The sequence below is a fragment of the Kryptolebias marmoratus genome, linkage group LG1 (genome assembly GCF_001649575.2).
Source record: "Kryptolebias marmoratus isolate JLee-2015 linkage group LG1, ASM164957v2, whole genome shotgun sequence".
NCBI lineage: Eukaryota > Metazoa > Chordata > Actinopteri > Cyprinodontiformes > Rivulidae > Kryptolebias > Kryptolebias marmoratus.
Genome location: NC_051430.1, coordinates 18,936,573 through 18,952,982, shown reverse-complemented (window position 1 = coordinate 18,952,982; position 16,410 = coordinate 18,936,573). Strand labels below are relative to the sequence as shown.

Genomic DNA, 16,410 nt, shown 5'->3' with positions numbered 1-16,410 from the left:
AGACATCCGTCTTTCTGTCCCAGGAGGGAGCAGCAGAGGGTGATAGTTCAGCTCTGATGGATGATCACCGGAAACTCCTGCTCTGTTTTGCCAAGTGCTGAGCAAAGACATGCGCACAGTTTCAGGAAATGCATGCATGAATAAATACTCACGGCTACACTTTCAAAATGCAACATAAGAGGATCTGTTCTTACAGCCTCTGTGACCAGCATATGTTGGTTTACATTTCGAAGTTTTGTAACTTGTGCGTAATTTTCCTGACATAATGTAGCTGTCATTTAGTGAAGCATCTCAGGCTGAAAGCAGAAATCTTGCTTTTGTGGCTTTTTTAAAAAAATTTTATTTGATGTGCCTGAGAATAAACAACTTGTCTAAGTTAGGAATACTCTCTAACTTTCATCAAGGATTAATTAATAACTTGGTTACTAGTCTATAGATTCATGAAAGTCTCTGTTAGGACAAAATGTTTTGGAGGTAGGAGTTGAGCCCAGCGGAGGTGAAAACTTATTTGATAACTTTGTAGGACTTTTTACCACTGAGAGCAAGCTGAAAAGAAACCATAAGGCTTCACAGTATGATGAAAACATACAATTGCAATATTGATGAATATCTTAATGCCGAAACCAGCAATAACTTACATTTTCCTTGCTTCTGTCTCTTTTTTTTCTGTCATCACGATGTTCACAATATTCTCTGTGTGTTTTAGCATTTTGGCTGCTATTATTTTAAATCAGGGGTGAGAATTTAGGCAGTGTTTTTCTCTGTAATTTATTGCAGTTCTCTGTGATATTGATATTACACCACAGTGATATTTTGATGATAATAAATTGTCAATATCTTGGGCAGACTTACTATGCTGCACAGTTAACAGAATGGAAGCTTTGACATTTATCTGCTTTATAGCTGCTCAAGAGAAAAACAGTGTCAGGATTTGTGTGGAAATCAGTTACTTTAACAAAATTAACATTATCAGAGTCAAATTTGTCTTAATTAGGGTTACTGACAGAATTGATGATCATCTTAACTTGTTAAAGTAGAAGGATTTCACAAATACTGGTAAAATATTAAGTCATGTTTCACACAGAAACTGAAGTAGCCTATTTATATTTTCCATTAATGTTATTTGTTTTATATTCAAAGAGTATTATATCTTGACCTCCTACTGAGCCATCATAAAAATAAAAAAGATTAGTATGAAATTATGTAAATTTAAATGCATAAAAGATCTAAAACAATTAGAGTAAATAACAATGTGTTTACATATGGGTGTTATCACCCATCCAGCCATCTTATTTCTCTTATTTGTGGTTGGGTCGCAAAGGCAACAAGTCCAGGAGGGAAACCCGGACATTCCTCTCCCCAGCAACACTCTCAAGCTCCTCTTGGGGGATCCCAAGCTTTTCCAGGCCAGAGAGGACATACGATCCCTGCAGCGAGTTCTGGGTATTATCATCTTAGGCTGAAATCCAGTGTAGTGCATCCCAAATAATTTGTATAGAAGTGTGGAGCACCTCAGCTTTAAACAGGTGGGTCTGTGCCTGGAGAAAAGTTTTATGAATGTAGCTTTTGTTTTGTTCTTTTATTATTTTTTATTAGTATTGTTTATCTCATTTTGAGAAATTTGAATTTATTTAATTTATGTTGTTCATGCCACATGTTGATGGTTTGAAAGCAGATGATCTTAGGTTATTCAATGACCAATAGAAAGGAAAATCACATACATACATCTAATCTCTAAAGTATGATACTTTGTGTGTTGAGACGACACCCAGCCTCATTAAACTGTAAACCATTCAGCTCAGCACTGGGATGAGCGTGTCTGAGTCGGACCTAAATCTATTGTCTACACTTGAGAATGTGGTACAGCTGCTGTTCATGTTGGTTTAGTCGTAGCATGACTCCTTGGCTACACTTATTAAAAGCATGTAACGTTGGCGGCTTTGCCTGATTGCCGGTTCTGTTGACGTGTTGACGTGAGCCCGGGTAATCCACCGGCTGCTCCACTCTGTCTGCGCATGGCTCTGGGCTGGGCTCATACAAAGGAGCAGACCTGAAAAGCGCCATAATGAGGCGCAGGCTGGAAGAAAAGGCATGTCTCTTTCCATTTCTGTGAGCGAAAAGAAAAGAGCAACATAAAAGAATAAAAGACAAAAAAAAAATAGAAAGATGAAAATAAGCCTCTCAAATCCAGGTTTTTGGCTTCGCTGTCTCTTTGAGTTTATCTTTCTTGCCATGCGTGTGTTTTATTATGGTAATGCGACAGTGGGTAAAAATAGTCTGAGATGGAAGAGCAACGGTTTTCTGTGGAGAGAGGAGGGAAATGAGAGGGGGGGCACTTAAAGAAATTTTAAACTGTCTTTTTCAGTTTTATTATATTATTATTACTGTAAATCACTGAAGCTTCTGGAAAAAATTGCAGCTTTTTTCATTTAAGTAATCCTATAAAAATGAACCTTACTAGAACTCTATAAATGATAACATTATCAGCATCAATGGGGATTTTAAAGGTCATTATGGGACTGAAAAGGCCACTCAGCGTCTCAACAATCACCTGATAAGTGTTCTCTGACAGAAGAGGACAGAGTTAAAGATCAGAAGGAAGTGAAGTTTCTCTCTGCTGCAGAGAACTTCAAAGGATCCTAATCTGACCTTTGACCTCCACAGGCTCTGAGGCAGATGGGAGGACATGAGGAGTCAGGAGAGGCTGGACAAAATATCAGGGACATTTATCTGAGTAAAGAAGTCCAGCTCAGGCTGATGGCACTGTAGGCTTCGTAAAACAGTGAGAGAATTACTGATTACTGTCCTCCACAAGACAAACTACTTCAAAATCAGCTCAAAAGTACATGAATGGGTGAGAGTTTATAACTTATTTATCTATTCAAAACTATCAAGAAGCTGATATCCAATCACAAGAATGTGATTTTTCCCTCCAAATTTCCTGTTTTCCCAGAAGTTATTGCTAAACAAAAATGGCAAGGTGATGCAACTTAGAGGTAAACGTGTTGTTGTGATTTGTTTTGTGTGTTGCTGGCATCTAATTAAAATTGAACATGTGTTTAAAAGAAAGTGCTTTCTGTTTCTGTTTACATTATGCATTGTTGCAGCTACGTCAGGTTGAAAAACACGAGAGCGGTGAGACTGAACCAAAATGGACAGATTTTATACCAATGTCGCACAAAGAAACAACTCATAGAAGCTGCAAACGAACAGCTGCAGACTAGAGAATATCATGCCTTGTGATCTGAACTTTTGAGTGTGCAGAAAGAGGTACATTATTCAACAATAAATGTTACAACTTAAAAATGTCTCAAGTTTATTTTATGTTGTATCGGTTTTTAAGTTCATTCACATAAAGATATCCACATCTACCGCAGGGCACATTCTTGTTTCAATAGTGTGCAGTTTAAAGAGTGTTCAGATTTATTCTGTATGTAAAGTGTGCACCTTTACCAGAGACAGAATGTGAATCCAGATGAAGGGTTAGACAGAAATAGAAGGGGAAAAGAAGGCAGAGGTGACTGCGCCGTCGTTTCCTTTCATCCCACCTGCCGGTTCCACCTGTGCCCCCTCCAGAAACAACCACTCTGCTGATGGAGCTCAGGCTGGTTCCTGCTGGGTGCAGGAGCCGACAGACAAATATTATTATTCAGGCTGATCCGAACACTTTCTACCAAGTAACACTATGACTGTTGCACTTGTTCACACCATTTTGTGCTTTATGATCCCATGCTGAAAAATATAGATCAAATACCTTTTAGTGTTGTTGGGTACATGTATTTGACAAAATTAGCAATTAAATAGTAAAGAAAGACTGATGTTACATCATTTTTATGACATCTAAAATTTTAGTCATTGTTTAAGTAGCTGTGAAAAAAAAATCTTCAACAACTGTTTAACTTTAGCTCAAGAGTTTTGCTCATTTTATAAATCCCACATTCAAATTTCAGGGGTGCGTTACGGATTGAACTACAGATTTCCTGCTGTTACTCCCTCTGGTAGTTTATGGTGTTTGTAAATACTGTGCTTTTCTTGCGAATTCATTTAAATCCAGTTTAAATATTAACTGAGGTTCATATGAATTAGACATTAGTCTCACAATCTCTGCCACCTCGATGAAGAGGCCTTCTTGGTAGAACTCCATTTGATTTTTTTTTCTTCCTGAGGACTTGAATAATTTAGTAGGGTCCATTTAGTTTAGATACTGTGTCAGCCTTTCACAGGGAAGCATTGGGTGAGTTTGACATGTGACATTAAGAACTTGATTACTCAATGTTTATCCTGCACTTGAGGGTAATGGACAGGAAGGTGGATTATCAAGGGAGAGGCTGATTCACTGAAGGAATAAGACACATGGAACTGAAGAAGAGTTGTTTTAGAGAAAATATTAAGTTTTTTACAGTCGTTTGGAGACAGAACCGCAGTTTGAATGTAAGGACAGTTTGATATACTGAGGCAGCACAGAACATTTGTATTGGGCCTGTATTCTGTTGGTCTCTGGTAAATGATGCAAACCAACTCCACTTCCATCTGTTAAAGTATATTTATGGTAATATTTTTTAAGCTTTATGACTTTTGGTTTGAGTTGACTCAATGCAAAGCTTTTTTCTAATATTTTTCGGTCTAATATTCAGACTGTTAACATGTTATGCTCTTTTTTTTCAAATAGAAATACAAAGGGTTTATTTTAGAGCAGTAAATGTTCAGGTCTATACTAAGGAAATAAAATCTGAAATGATCCGGGGATGACACCAAAACACACCCTTTTGAAAACTTTTTGACGTCACAGACCCACCTCTAACCTTAGTCAATCAATCAATCAGTCAACAGTTATTTATAGAGCTCTTTACAACAGCCAAATGATGCACAAAGTGCTTCTCAATACAAAAGTTAAAAACATTCAATAAAAACAATACAAAATACAAAAATGCCACAAGAGTACCACTAGGTATTACCTAAGCTATGAGCCCAAGCCTTACAGTCAGAACAACAACAACCACAGATTTCATGCTTGTGTTTGAGCTGCAGATGCTAGTTTCTTACAGAAAAACCTTTGTATGCTGTCAATGGGCAGACAAGGCTGGTGATCAATAACATTCTCTTAAATAGAGCATAAAGCTCTTATCGTAGTTGTTGGCATTTTGGGTGTTTTTTTGTGTGAATTTAAAAAATTGGTGCCATGTTTCAAGGATAGTTTTAGAAACGATAATTAAAAAGACATTTCTGTGTGGACAAGGCCTCAGTTTTGCCCTCATTCAGCAGCTATGCAGTGAAAAATAAGCTGTAGAAATAATGACCTCAGGAGTGACCTGACTACAGAGGTGATCAAGCGAAATATAAATCTTTCTTTTTCTGCTTTACTCGTACAAGTTAAAGTCTAACTTGGCTAGTTTAATGGTAGTGGCTGAGAAAAATATTATCCTTTCATTCGTTTAATTGAAGGCGGATCGGTTTGAGTTCCCTCTGTGTGTCTGTTCACTGTCCTGAGGCTGTCTTAAGTTGCAGAGCAAACGACCCGTTAAACTTATCAGCACCTTTCTCCCCCTCCTTGCCTGAGTCTGCCTCCCCCTTCCTCCCCATCTTCTTCATCCTGCACCCGGTCGCCCCCTTTATGTCATCACAAGCTGTCTGCTGCTTAATCCAATTATTCTTCTAAGCTGCCACGCTCTGTAGCTCAACATAAACTGGGTGACTGACGGCCCTGCGCGTCACACCGCTACACACACACACATACACAAAACCAGACACAGGCAGACATTAACACAAACAAACCCCTTCCTCAGACCTCTGTTTGCTGTGTGTTCCACAAATAAAGGCAAAGTGAAATTAGAGACAATTCAGGAGGAACTGTAACTTTTACAGTAAACTGTTGAGCGTTCTGATTGTATCTTATAGTCACCTGTTTTTACAGTATTTTTTGATTTCTAGTGTCTTAACCATCACCGTCTGGCTGACAGAAGGTGACTCCATCCATTTGCTTTACCAGCATCTGTGTTTACAGGCTCACATCAAGGTTCTGCTTTGTTTCTGTGTGAATGAGTGCTTCTTCCAGTTTTATGGGTCAAACGGCATCAGGCCAGAAATGTGAGGAAATAATGAAAGAAACTGCTTCTTGCATCTGAAAGTGAATATTTTCAGATTAGGGCTTAAGTTCCCAGTTAAAATTTTCACCAGGATGAACTTTGTCTACTGTTTAAAATGTGCTTCATATCAACTCAGGATTTGGGTCGTTTATTATCAGATAAAGTGGACATGTTATAGCCACAAATCTTTAAAACAATTCTTTTAAGAAACTCTAAAACTGGTTGTTGTAGGTTTTCCTGTACATAAACCTGTATGTGTTGATCGTTGTAGCGTCACTTTCCCTTTCATGGTCTGTAATCTTTGGTCATCTCCCTCAATCAACAACTGAAGTGCTAAATGGTATGACAGCCTGCATCACTACATCTTAAAACCACAAGCTGTACTCCAAAATTGCTTGCGTATAGTAAATACGCCGTAGTAGCCGTGACAGGATAATTAATCCCTGGATTCTGCGATTTCACCCTTTTGCAAATCTTGACAAGTATTTCTGTCGCAAAGGGGCAGCAAGCGTCACAAAAGGAGCTGTGTTGGGTTGTTTTCGGTGCTGACACAACAACCGCCGAGAGTAACAGATGGGGCTTGTTGTGTGCGCAAGTGTGCGGGGCTCCATGTGTGTTTCAGGGTGACCGGGGGCTGGAGCTCGCCACACTTTGATCTGACTTTCAGCGGCGTGAGTCTGAGCAGACTTCGCTGTTTGTCTGTCTGGAGAAGGAAGATGGGAAAGATGACATCATGTTGAGTTGAATTGTGGGTTGTATGTGGTGTCTTTTGGGGGGCATGAGGGGGCATTGAGTGGTTTTCGCACCATGTGGAGGCTGTTTATACCTATTTTGTTTTATTAACCTATAAGGTCATATATTTGTAGTTTGCATACCCAAATGCAGAATATAATATATACTTGTGTACTACAAGTTGAAAAAACTGTCATATTCCAAAATTTAAATGGATAGATCAAATCTTTTGAAAATGGGGTTCTGTGGAAATGTTTTAAATAATTATTATCTTGATGGTTATACAGTAGGTAGCTCTTTGGATGACTTCAGTTTGGTGAAATAGAGTTTAATTCTGACCAGATTGATGAGTTATGAGCTTGCTTTTTGATATTAATTTTTACCTGTTGGGTCCTTTTCCTTTCTTTGTTTTTCTTGTCTTTGTTTCCTCCCTATTGGACTTATTTTCTTTGATTGAAATTTGAACCAAACAAAATTAAAGGTACCCAAGTGGCATGCAAAGCTAATGAAGGGAGATCCTTGTAGCTCCCGCATCCCATTAAGCAATAAATGTGTTTTCACTTTCTCCGCTCTGTTTTAGTCTGAATCACAAAGAGGTGTGGACTTGTTTACCTGGTTGTTGTCTAGATGGCTGCTTTTGTTCATTTTTATTTGTACCTGATATTTATTTTTGCATATTTTGCTGTGAATCCATGACGTATAATGAGAAAATTGACATTCTGATGTTGTGAAACTGCAGAAAAATGGTATCACACACTATCTTTTGTCATCTATGTGTGCCTTTTTTCTGTTCGTGTATGAGGGATATATTTTAAAGTAGTTTCTGCATAGTGATCTTTGTACTTTACATAAGTGGTTGCTATATGAGCATTTGAGGTAAGTTCACTTTATTAATGTTCAGATGAAACTTACTTAACGTCCTGTAAGGAAACACACTTCACCGTGTAAACTGCGGTATTCCACACTGACACATATGATCCATTTATGAGCAACAAGAAATCCTCAACAGATCCACCTCCATCATCATGATTGTGAAATCCTCATGTTTTGTGCTCATGCCACTCATCCTAACATGACCTGCTTCCCTCAGGGGTGTTTATGAAATCAAGGTGGGGTGGGACAGGGTGGAGTCTGGGTGGTTCCTCTTTTCCTCCTCCTGCTTTGTTTCCTCTGTATCTCAAAGTAATGTTCACCTGTTCCTTCCTGAATCTTTTTCTTGTTCTCGCCATTATCCTCTGTTCACTCTGCTGCTGTCCTCTTCCTGCCCTCCTCTTCTTTCCTGTCTCTCCATCTCACTGCTTCTCCCTGTTGCGATTAACTGCGCTCTGTCTTTATGTCGTATGTCCCTTTAGGCCCACGCTGTGCATCGCTGGCTAATCGATCAGGACAGTAGTGTGAGCTCTGAGATGCCGGATGGCCAAGGAGTATGGCACTATGATGATGAAGTAAATACCAGCAACACGTATCTCTGGCTTTTCCTGTCTTTTTATATCTATATGTATTTGTATACACATTAAGTATTTTTATCACCCTTTATCTGTCACCTAAAGTTTGTGTCACTGTTGGTGTTCTGCTGTTGTTGTTTTTGTTATCTTTATCTCTTGTTTTTGTTGTGTTTTGCTTCTGGTACTGTTGTTCTGGTTCATTTAACTTTCTAGTGTTGCTGTTGTGCTGTGAGCTGATTCAGTCAGGTGTCGTGGGATCAGGCTGGACCTTTTTTTTTCTTTTCTTCCTGTCCTTGCTTGACGTATTGTACTAACTTGCTGGTTTTGTTTTTAAAATAAGTTTTTGTCTTGTTTTGCGTTTTTTTTAGTTTCCCTGTTTCACATAATTACACTTAAGTGTGTCTCTGTATATTTATATATATTAATATCTATATCATTGTATTTAATTTCCTTCAAATGAAGCAGCATATTACATGGAAAGAGTCCACGGGCAAAATATACTGTAGATTTTAATAGTTTTTCCTATAGTTTTGATTCAATAAGTTGCTTTTCTTCCTACAATAAGTTTTTTTCACCACAGTTAACAGTAGCTATAATAGACACCAATCCAAGTATTTTTCCTGTGGGTTCTTCTGATTTAAACAATATGCTCGTGTCATTCTGTGTTTGTGTTTAGCTTTAATTCAAAGTTTACGTGTGAGTGTGTGTGGAAAGAGAGTGGGATGATGGGAAAACTGTGTAAGGATGTGTTTGTGTGTGTTTCGGAGGATCGGTCTTATTGCTCCGATTAGCGAGTTTGTGCGCATGCTTTGTTTCCTTCCTTGCATGGCTTCAGTCTGTTCGTTAGCAGCACGAAGCACGATCTGCACCCTTGTCTGTATTTCTCTGTGTTGTGTCGGTGCTCCAGACTGGGACGTTCCTGTTGATCTCTGTGGATGTTGTGGCTGCGCCTGCCTTTGCCTTTGATGTCTCGGTGTTGTGTATTGTGGCTGCGTGTATTTCCTGTGAATCAGTTTGTTATGTGCTGTGCCTGTCTTTAGTCCGTTTTTATCTGTTGAAACAGTCTGGGATAGGTTTGCCAAAAGGTTTTATTGCACCTGTATAATAGATGATCTTGAGTCCATTCTCATTTGTAGGAAAAGAGATCATCTAAGTGCAATCAAGCTGCAGGAAAACTTGTTCCAGACGACTCTTGCCCCTGATGATTTCCCTCTCAGATCCTACTGCTCCCCCCTTGCGCTCATGCGAAAATCCCTAATTCTATTCTCCTGATCTCCATATTGCTCCCGATTGTTTTGGAGCATAATTGGATTTGTCTTTACTGAAACTTTGTAGCTTTACGAAGTAAACTATGTTTAGCATTTGAAATCACACAGACTTAGGAAGAAACAGGAAAAGAGGACGAGATAAACACATTTAACAGAATAAAGGAAACACATGGAAACAAGTGAACAGCCCAACATACAGTACAACAATATGGAGTCTTTCCCTTGGTGATGCTCCTGAATGTGTGTGTGTGCACTGAGCAATGTTTTTTTTATTATTTTTTTCTGAATGCCGTTTAACCTTCTGTCTGAGCGTGTGAAAGATAGTATTCTTCTTTGTTGATTTTTGTCTGTGAGGATTACAGATAACATCCTTTTATCACTACCACTGATATGCAGTTATTTCTAAAGACCCAGAACAGTATTTTATAGTTTCAAATGATGCCATCTTTAAAAATCATGCCTTACAAGCCACAAGGTGGGGATCTAATATTAATTATTTTGCTTGTGTTTTAGCTTGGAGAAAGATTATAGTGATTTCTGGGCAGCAGAAGAGACCTACACACATCATCTTTGAGGCCAGAATTCAAAACTGGAGTTAAAAGTGATAAAAAAATTTCTGAGGAGCACAGCACACACTGAAGCTTGGTCAGAAACCCTTATCGTAACATTTTAACACAAGTTATAGCCCTTTATCATATTTTTTTCAATTGTGGGTTATGATCTACATTTGTGACTTGCAGTGTGACAAAAACAGATTTTTTCCAAGAGACTTACTTTTTAGTAATGTGTGATAGTTATTTTTTTATTTATATCTTTATCTATATGTATATATCACAGTCACAGATTTAAAAGCTACTTGGAGACACCACCTGCAGATAATCTTCAGCATCTTCTTCAGTCAATGAGTTGAGACCAGTTGGACTAACCTGCAGGTTGAAAAATGACATGATATGGGTATTTTGCACGTTAAAATAGTGACACCAAGGGTTCCTGACCAGTTATTTTAATGTAATCATTTGGAGTGGGAATAAAGTGCCTTTCAGTTAAGAGTAGCAGCATCATAAGTAAAACCTGAACAACGGGAAGTCTACTTTGCCACCTAAAGTGATTATTGTTTCCCTTTGTGCTACATATAAAAACAATTCAGTCATCCTATCCTTTGCCCCATAGTTTGAAATCACAAGAGACAGTAGGCAAAATATTTAAATATGAGATAGGACGCCTCTGTAAGAAGCTGATACACCATCAGTTGATTCTGATTCCATTTATGCAAAACAGACATGATTTCAATGTGCCCACATTATCTGGTGTTCATCAAATTTCAAATTTCGCATATTTATGCGAGTAGGCAAGATCAACAATAATGCCAAAATGTTGATTTTTAAGAAACAAGAAGTTAGGCCCAGTTTTTTTCTTTTCCATTTGTAGGATTGCCACTTCCTGGGTAACTGAGAACCGACACCAACATGACTGACATTGATCATCTTGTTCATATGCACTTCAATACTTTTTTTGATAAGTCCCCAACTGTTTGTGAACACATCGAGGAGCACAAAGAGGTACCCAAACCTCTTCAAACTCCCCAAATTTCAACTTTATCATGACAAAGTTAAACTCTTGCTATCCAAAAAACCCAACAGATCTCCTGTCAACTTCACAGGACACATGTGATTTCCCATGTCCAGACCCAGACATATCAGAGCTTATAGTGGCACAAAACTAACATGTGGTGTATAAACCTGGGAGTTTTAAGATTGTCCTCATTTGGCTTGTGCAAAATATGTAAAAATCAAAATCCAGACTTTTATTGTCTTTTTTTTATTATGTCAGAAATTCACCAATGGTGCATTGGTTTGGGTTCTTTAAATAAATAAGACCCAAATCATTCAGTAGCATCATGTAGACTGACCAGTCTACAGTTTGGTAATATAAAACTTTCTCTTCACCCTCAAATTGGTCACACAAATCATGACTCTTTCTCTGAAGGCCGATTTAGTTTACACAAAAAATATAATGCTTTATCAAATCCCACCCCACCCCTTCCTGTACGTCAGATTTGCGAGATGTCAAAGGTCTGTGTAAAGGCCTCATCCCCCTTTGCCACCATCAATAGTTAGTGGGTCTGGAGAATATCCTTTGTCATCCCACAGCTCTAATTACCCCTCAGTGAGTCCTTGGAGACAGATGCTCAGAGAGCCAAGCCCCATTCGTCACAGTGCGCCTGCATAGTGGACTCAATTTGAAAAAAAGAAGCAAACTGTCACACTCTGCTCGCTTACATAAATTCTCCTCCGTCTCAGTTTCTCTTTTCCAGCTGCTCCCCAGCCAACTGTAGATGCAGACTACATTATAAAGCCCATTCACATCCAGCCACCAGCAGTTGGCTGTAATTTGTTTCGGCTAGGGGGGGCAGAGTGCAATTTACATGTGAAAAGCCACAACATATTCAAATTTTGTAACTCATTTTTGTCCAAGGGTTACTGATACCAGCTTCACAAAATTCAGAATAAAGGTTTGCTGCTTTTATTTGACGGCAGCATTCTTGTAATTCAGTCTCAGTTGGCCTAACACCAACTTCAGGAAGAAGACACAAGAGCAAGGTTCTCCTCATCCGCTGACCTGTCAGAAACTAATCTTTTGGGGCTTTTTGCAACAGTGAGGTGCCTCATGGGATCAATTTGGCTCACAAAGATTGATTCCAAATAATCTTAACCTAAAGGACTCCTTAAATGCAGGCAATGCCTCCACAATGATGGACTGAAAATTTAGGAAAGTAACTTGATTTGCAAATTTTTTATTTGAGGTCAAATGGTTAAACCATGTGGGGCAATATTTTTATCTTTTACCCTTATTCATTATAGGTCTTCAAACGAGACCACAACTTCAGCTGTAATGCATTTTCATGTACAAGGACTGTGTAAAAACATGAATATTAGCATTTCTAACTAAATGCTAATAAAAGATAGCTATTTTGTCTCAGTGTTATCAACTTCCCACTAAATGAGAAGATGCCTGTGATTTCAGGAAGTCATCACTTCTTCAGTTTTCCAAGAATGAATTATCTTTTTGGAACTTTCTTTTTTATTTGAATCATAAACTTTACTCAGTTCTTTTTATTTTACATGACTGTTCAGATAAATTCAACTTAGTATTATTTTCAGATAATCTTGTTTATTGTGTTTCTTTACTTGTAATTAAAAACTGTATTTATTTTGGTTAACTGTTCAGCAATAATGTTTGTTTTGCTTTTATTACTAAAACCCCAACACACTTTGGATCCTTTTTTCGAGTGTGTGAGAATGAATGTTTACTTGGCAAAAAGAGAGACAGAAACAATCAATGTGCATGCATGCGTGCATGTGCATGTGTGTTAGATGAATGCGCAGAGTGCATGGTCAAGGTGGAAGTATACTCCTAAAGGTAGTGTCTAAAAAACATGAAAGCTGGTGAAAATTCAACTTGCTATGGATAATCTGTTCAGACCTGTGTCTGTACAGCAGGTGCAGCAGCTTCAGTTTCTCATTCTTCAAATATTTACCAACATTTTTCCTTCCAACCTGTCAGTATTATCAGTGATGAAGACCTGGTGATTCTGTCCGGGAATAAAATGTTCAACAGAAATAAAGAAGTGGATCGTCTCATTAATTTACAGAGAGGCTCTGTTTGTGCTTCAAGAGTATTGAAGGCACCACCTGATAAAGTTAACCTTTCATTTTCTTTTTCTTAATCATCATGTAAACACATTAAGTTGGCAAGACAAGTTGGTGGAGGTCTAGCAGCTAATAATGTGAAGCAAATGCAAAACTCATCTTGCATTTTAGTGCACTCTAAAATATATATAGAAAAAAATAACTAATGAAAACAACCCATTTTTATAAATAAAAACTAACAAGAATTAATGGTACAAACACCTGGTTTAAGTATTACTAAGAAAGTATGAGGGTATTTCAGGTATCAAGAGATGCAAAATACATTATAATTAGTTTGGGTTGTAATAAATGTCCTTTATTGACTGTATCTTCAGTGTTTTGGAACGACACTCTCTTCAGCAGTAACATTTGGCCTGTCTTGGCTTGGGTTTGTTTTTAGTGCCCCAAACTATTTAATTCAACATCCAGTTTCTAATTTACCTACCTCACTTTATTGATCAGCTTCTCTCTCCACCTTCAGGTCAACACTTCTGTCTCAGTGTTGTTGGTGGGCAGAAGTCACAGCCTTGTTCAGTTTGAGTATACCGCTGCCTGAACTGTATGCTTGCACATGGAAGGATGCTGTGAGCTGCATCTGTGTGCGTGATGGATGTGTGTGTGTGTGTGTTATGCACCTGCATGCACCGTACTGTAAGTGAATGTGTGCGTGACTGAGTTGATGTGAGAGGATTTCTGAATGTGCGTGTGGATATTTAGTTGCATTAAGGCAGCATTAAAATAGTTTAGAAGAGCCAGTTAAGTGACTGAAGCCATCTTTATTTATTTATTTTTTATTTGGGCTGCGCTCCCCTGACTGATGAGAGGCTCTTTCTTTATTACTTATCTTTATGCGTCAATCTCAGATATGGCAGTCAGCTTAGCATCTGTCCACTGAGCCGTAATATTATAAGTGTTGAAGTGGAAAACAACATGGCAGACACATCAAATATGTATTTAAGAGTTGTGGAGGAAGAAGGATAATCTGACTCAGCAAACCTGAGCAGATGAAGATGCCTCCACGCTGTCAACAAGTCTGTGGAATAAAAGAAGACACTTTAGCTGAAGTACAGATGCAGTGAAGCTTCAAGACTCTGTCTATTATCACATCAGTAACCTAATGGGTGACATCAGCCTTTCCACCCATTTCTTCTTTCATCTTTCATTTCTGCTTTACTGCACTCAAAAATCAGGCCTATATGGTGCTCTGGAGCGAGACAAAATAAATTTTGGAAGTGACAACATCCCTGCAAAAATGGCAATGACTCACTGCAGGCGATATTCAGACAGATTTACAACACCTGGCCTCTGAGAACAGTTTAGTGCAGAAGGGCAGTGCCCCATAAACTGAGTGCCATTTGAAGTGACAGTCATTTATTTTTTATAAAGTTTCATTTATTTTTATTTCTCAAATTATTGTGTTCATTTTGTTGTCTGCTAATGTTTTTTTTAAATTACAGGTAGACTAAACCCTGAACAGCTATATTAACAAGAAATTTACCTACTTTAATTACTGTTCAGTTCATTTGATTTTGCAAAGCTTGCAAAACATATTTTTCATGTTTTCATTTGTTTGTTGATTTTTTTTTAGCAAAGTTTCCTGGTTTTTTTTTACTGTTTGCAGTGAATGTTACACTTTTCTTTTTAATATAATGTCTTACATTAATTTAGCTCTTTTATATATTTTAATGAGTTCCTATGATGTTCAGCCTTGATGAAGATCTGGTTAGCAGCTCAACTTTAACTAAAACTGAGGATAAATTAGTATATTCAAGCCACATCTCTTGCAAAACCCCTAAAGTGATAGTTCAGATCTTTTAAAGTAGGGTTGTTTAGAAAGGTTTTGAACAAATAATATCCTACCTGTTGTAGATACCTGCTTAAATGACGTCTCTTTAGAGAAACAGAGTTTATTTTGACTGGTTTGACAAGTTAACATCTAGACTGGGAGTGGCCAAGACCAAAGTAGAGTGCTGTCATCTTAAATTAAAACAACTAATTTTTACAATATTATGAACACTACTTTATGAACCTTTACGCTGTTGTTAGTTCTGCAGTACACAGTTATTCTGGCAGAAATATGATATTCTTGACTGAAGTGCTACGACTAGCTGTCGCCGCCGCTATTTGCCCCTGCAAATAACCTTATAATGCCATGTAAAAAACCACCTAATGTGAAATTGACAGCAATGAAAAGTTTATATAATAGTTTTCACAGGAACTGCTCTTAAGTCTTTAGAATGAACTTGTTTTAAGATGGCAACAATCCACTTTAGTCTTGGCCTCGCTCAAACTTGCTCATTAGCTCATTAGCATATTTCTCCCATCTGAGGTCATTGAAAGGGCTTTCTACAACAAGTAAGATATCCGTTGTTTATAACCTTTCCACAGAACCCCTGTTCAAAAGATCTGAACTTAACTGTTAAAGGAATGGATAAAAAAATAAGCCCAACAATTTATGTTTTTTTTTGTTTGTTTGTGTGGCTTTTTTCCCTCAAAGAAATAAGACACTTCAGATTGTTGGAGCACAGTTGAAGTTCATTATGTCCCACTTTAATTAAGTGACGTTAACAGTATCAGCAGTTTGTATTTAATCTTTTTAAGACAGTTCAGTGCATCTGAAAAGAATCTGAAGCCTTGAGCCACTTCAGCTCTGTGTCTATTAAAGAAAATGATCAGTATCTTCTGGCTGCAATGGTTCAATCTGATGCTGATAAAAGTTACTGATGTTCTTTATGTTAAAATATAAAGCCTATGTTTTTGGAGAATTATCAAATACTCTTCATTTACAAAAACAGGAGACATGAAGAAGTGTGAAGACAAATTCTTGCCACATGTTGTTCTTGCTGTATCCATTTTCAGACCGAATTCTTCCCTTTCACACTCTCTACTGATGAAGATTAATGGGAGCCTGGCTCTGCTCTGACTTATTGCTGCTGTCTTTTCTTATTTTCTGTCTTTTCTGCCCTCCACCTTCATTCAGGTCTTTCTAACGTCCTGTTTTTGTCTTTCACAGGTCACTCTGGGTTTTTCAGTTTGAGTCGCATGCGCATCTTTTGAGGCAGCTGCGATATTCTGTTTAAATGTGAATGAGTCACGTGCGCTCTTACATATTACATGTAATCACTTTGCAGAGTGAAGACACTTTTAATACCCATCCCTGTTATTGCTGAGCTAAACTGCTCCTCTGGCAGTT

At 37.9% G+C, this 16,410-nt stretch overlaps 1 protein-coding gene across 1 annotated transcript in view; it reads left to right on the top strand.

Annotated features, from left to right (window-relative positions):
- ank1a (ankyrin 1, erythrocytic a) overlaps nt 1–16,410 on the top strand; it is an 88,069-nt gene that overhangs the window by 24,811 nt on the left and 46,848 nt on the right. Inside the window, exon 2 of the mRNA XM_017413749.3 lies at nt 8,168–8,260. Within this exon, the coding sequence (XP_017269238.1) occupies nt 8,168–8,260 (93 nt within the window). The remainder of the gene's footprint in view (nt 1–8,167; nt 8,261–16,410) is intronic.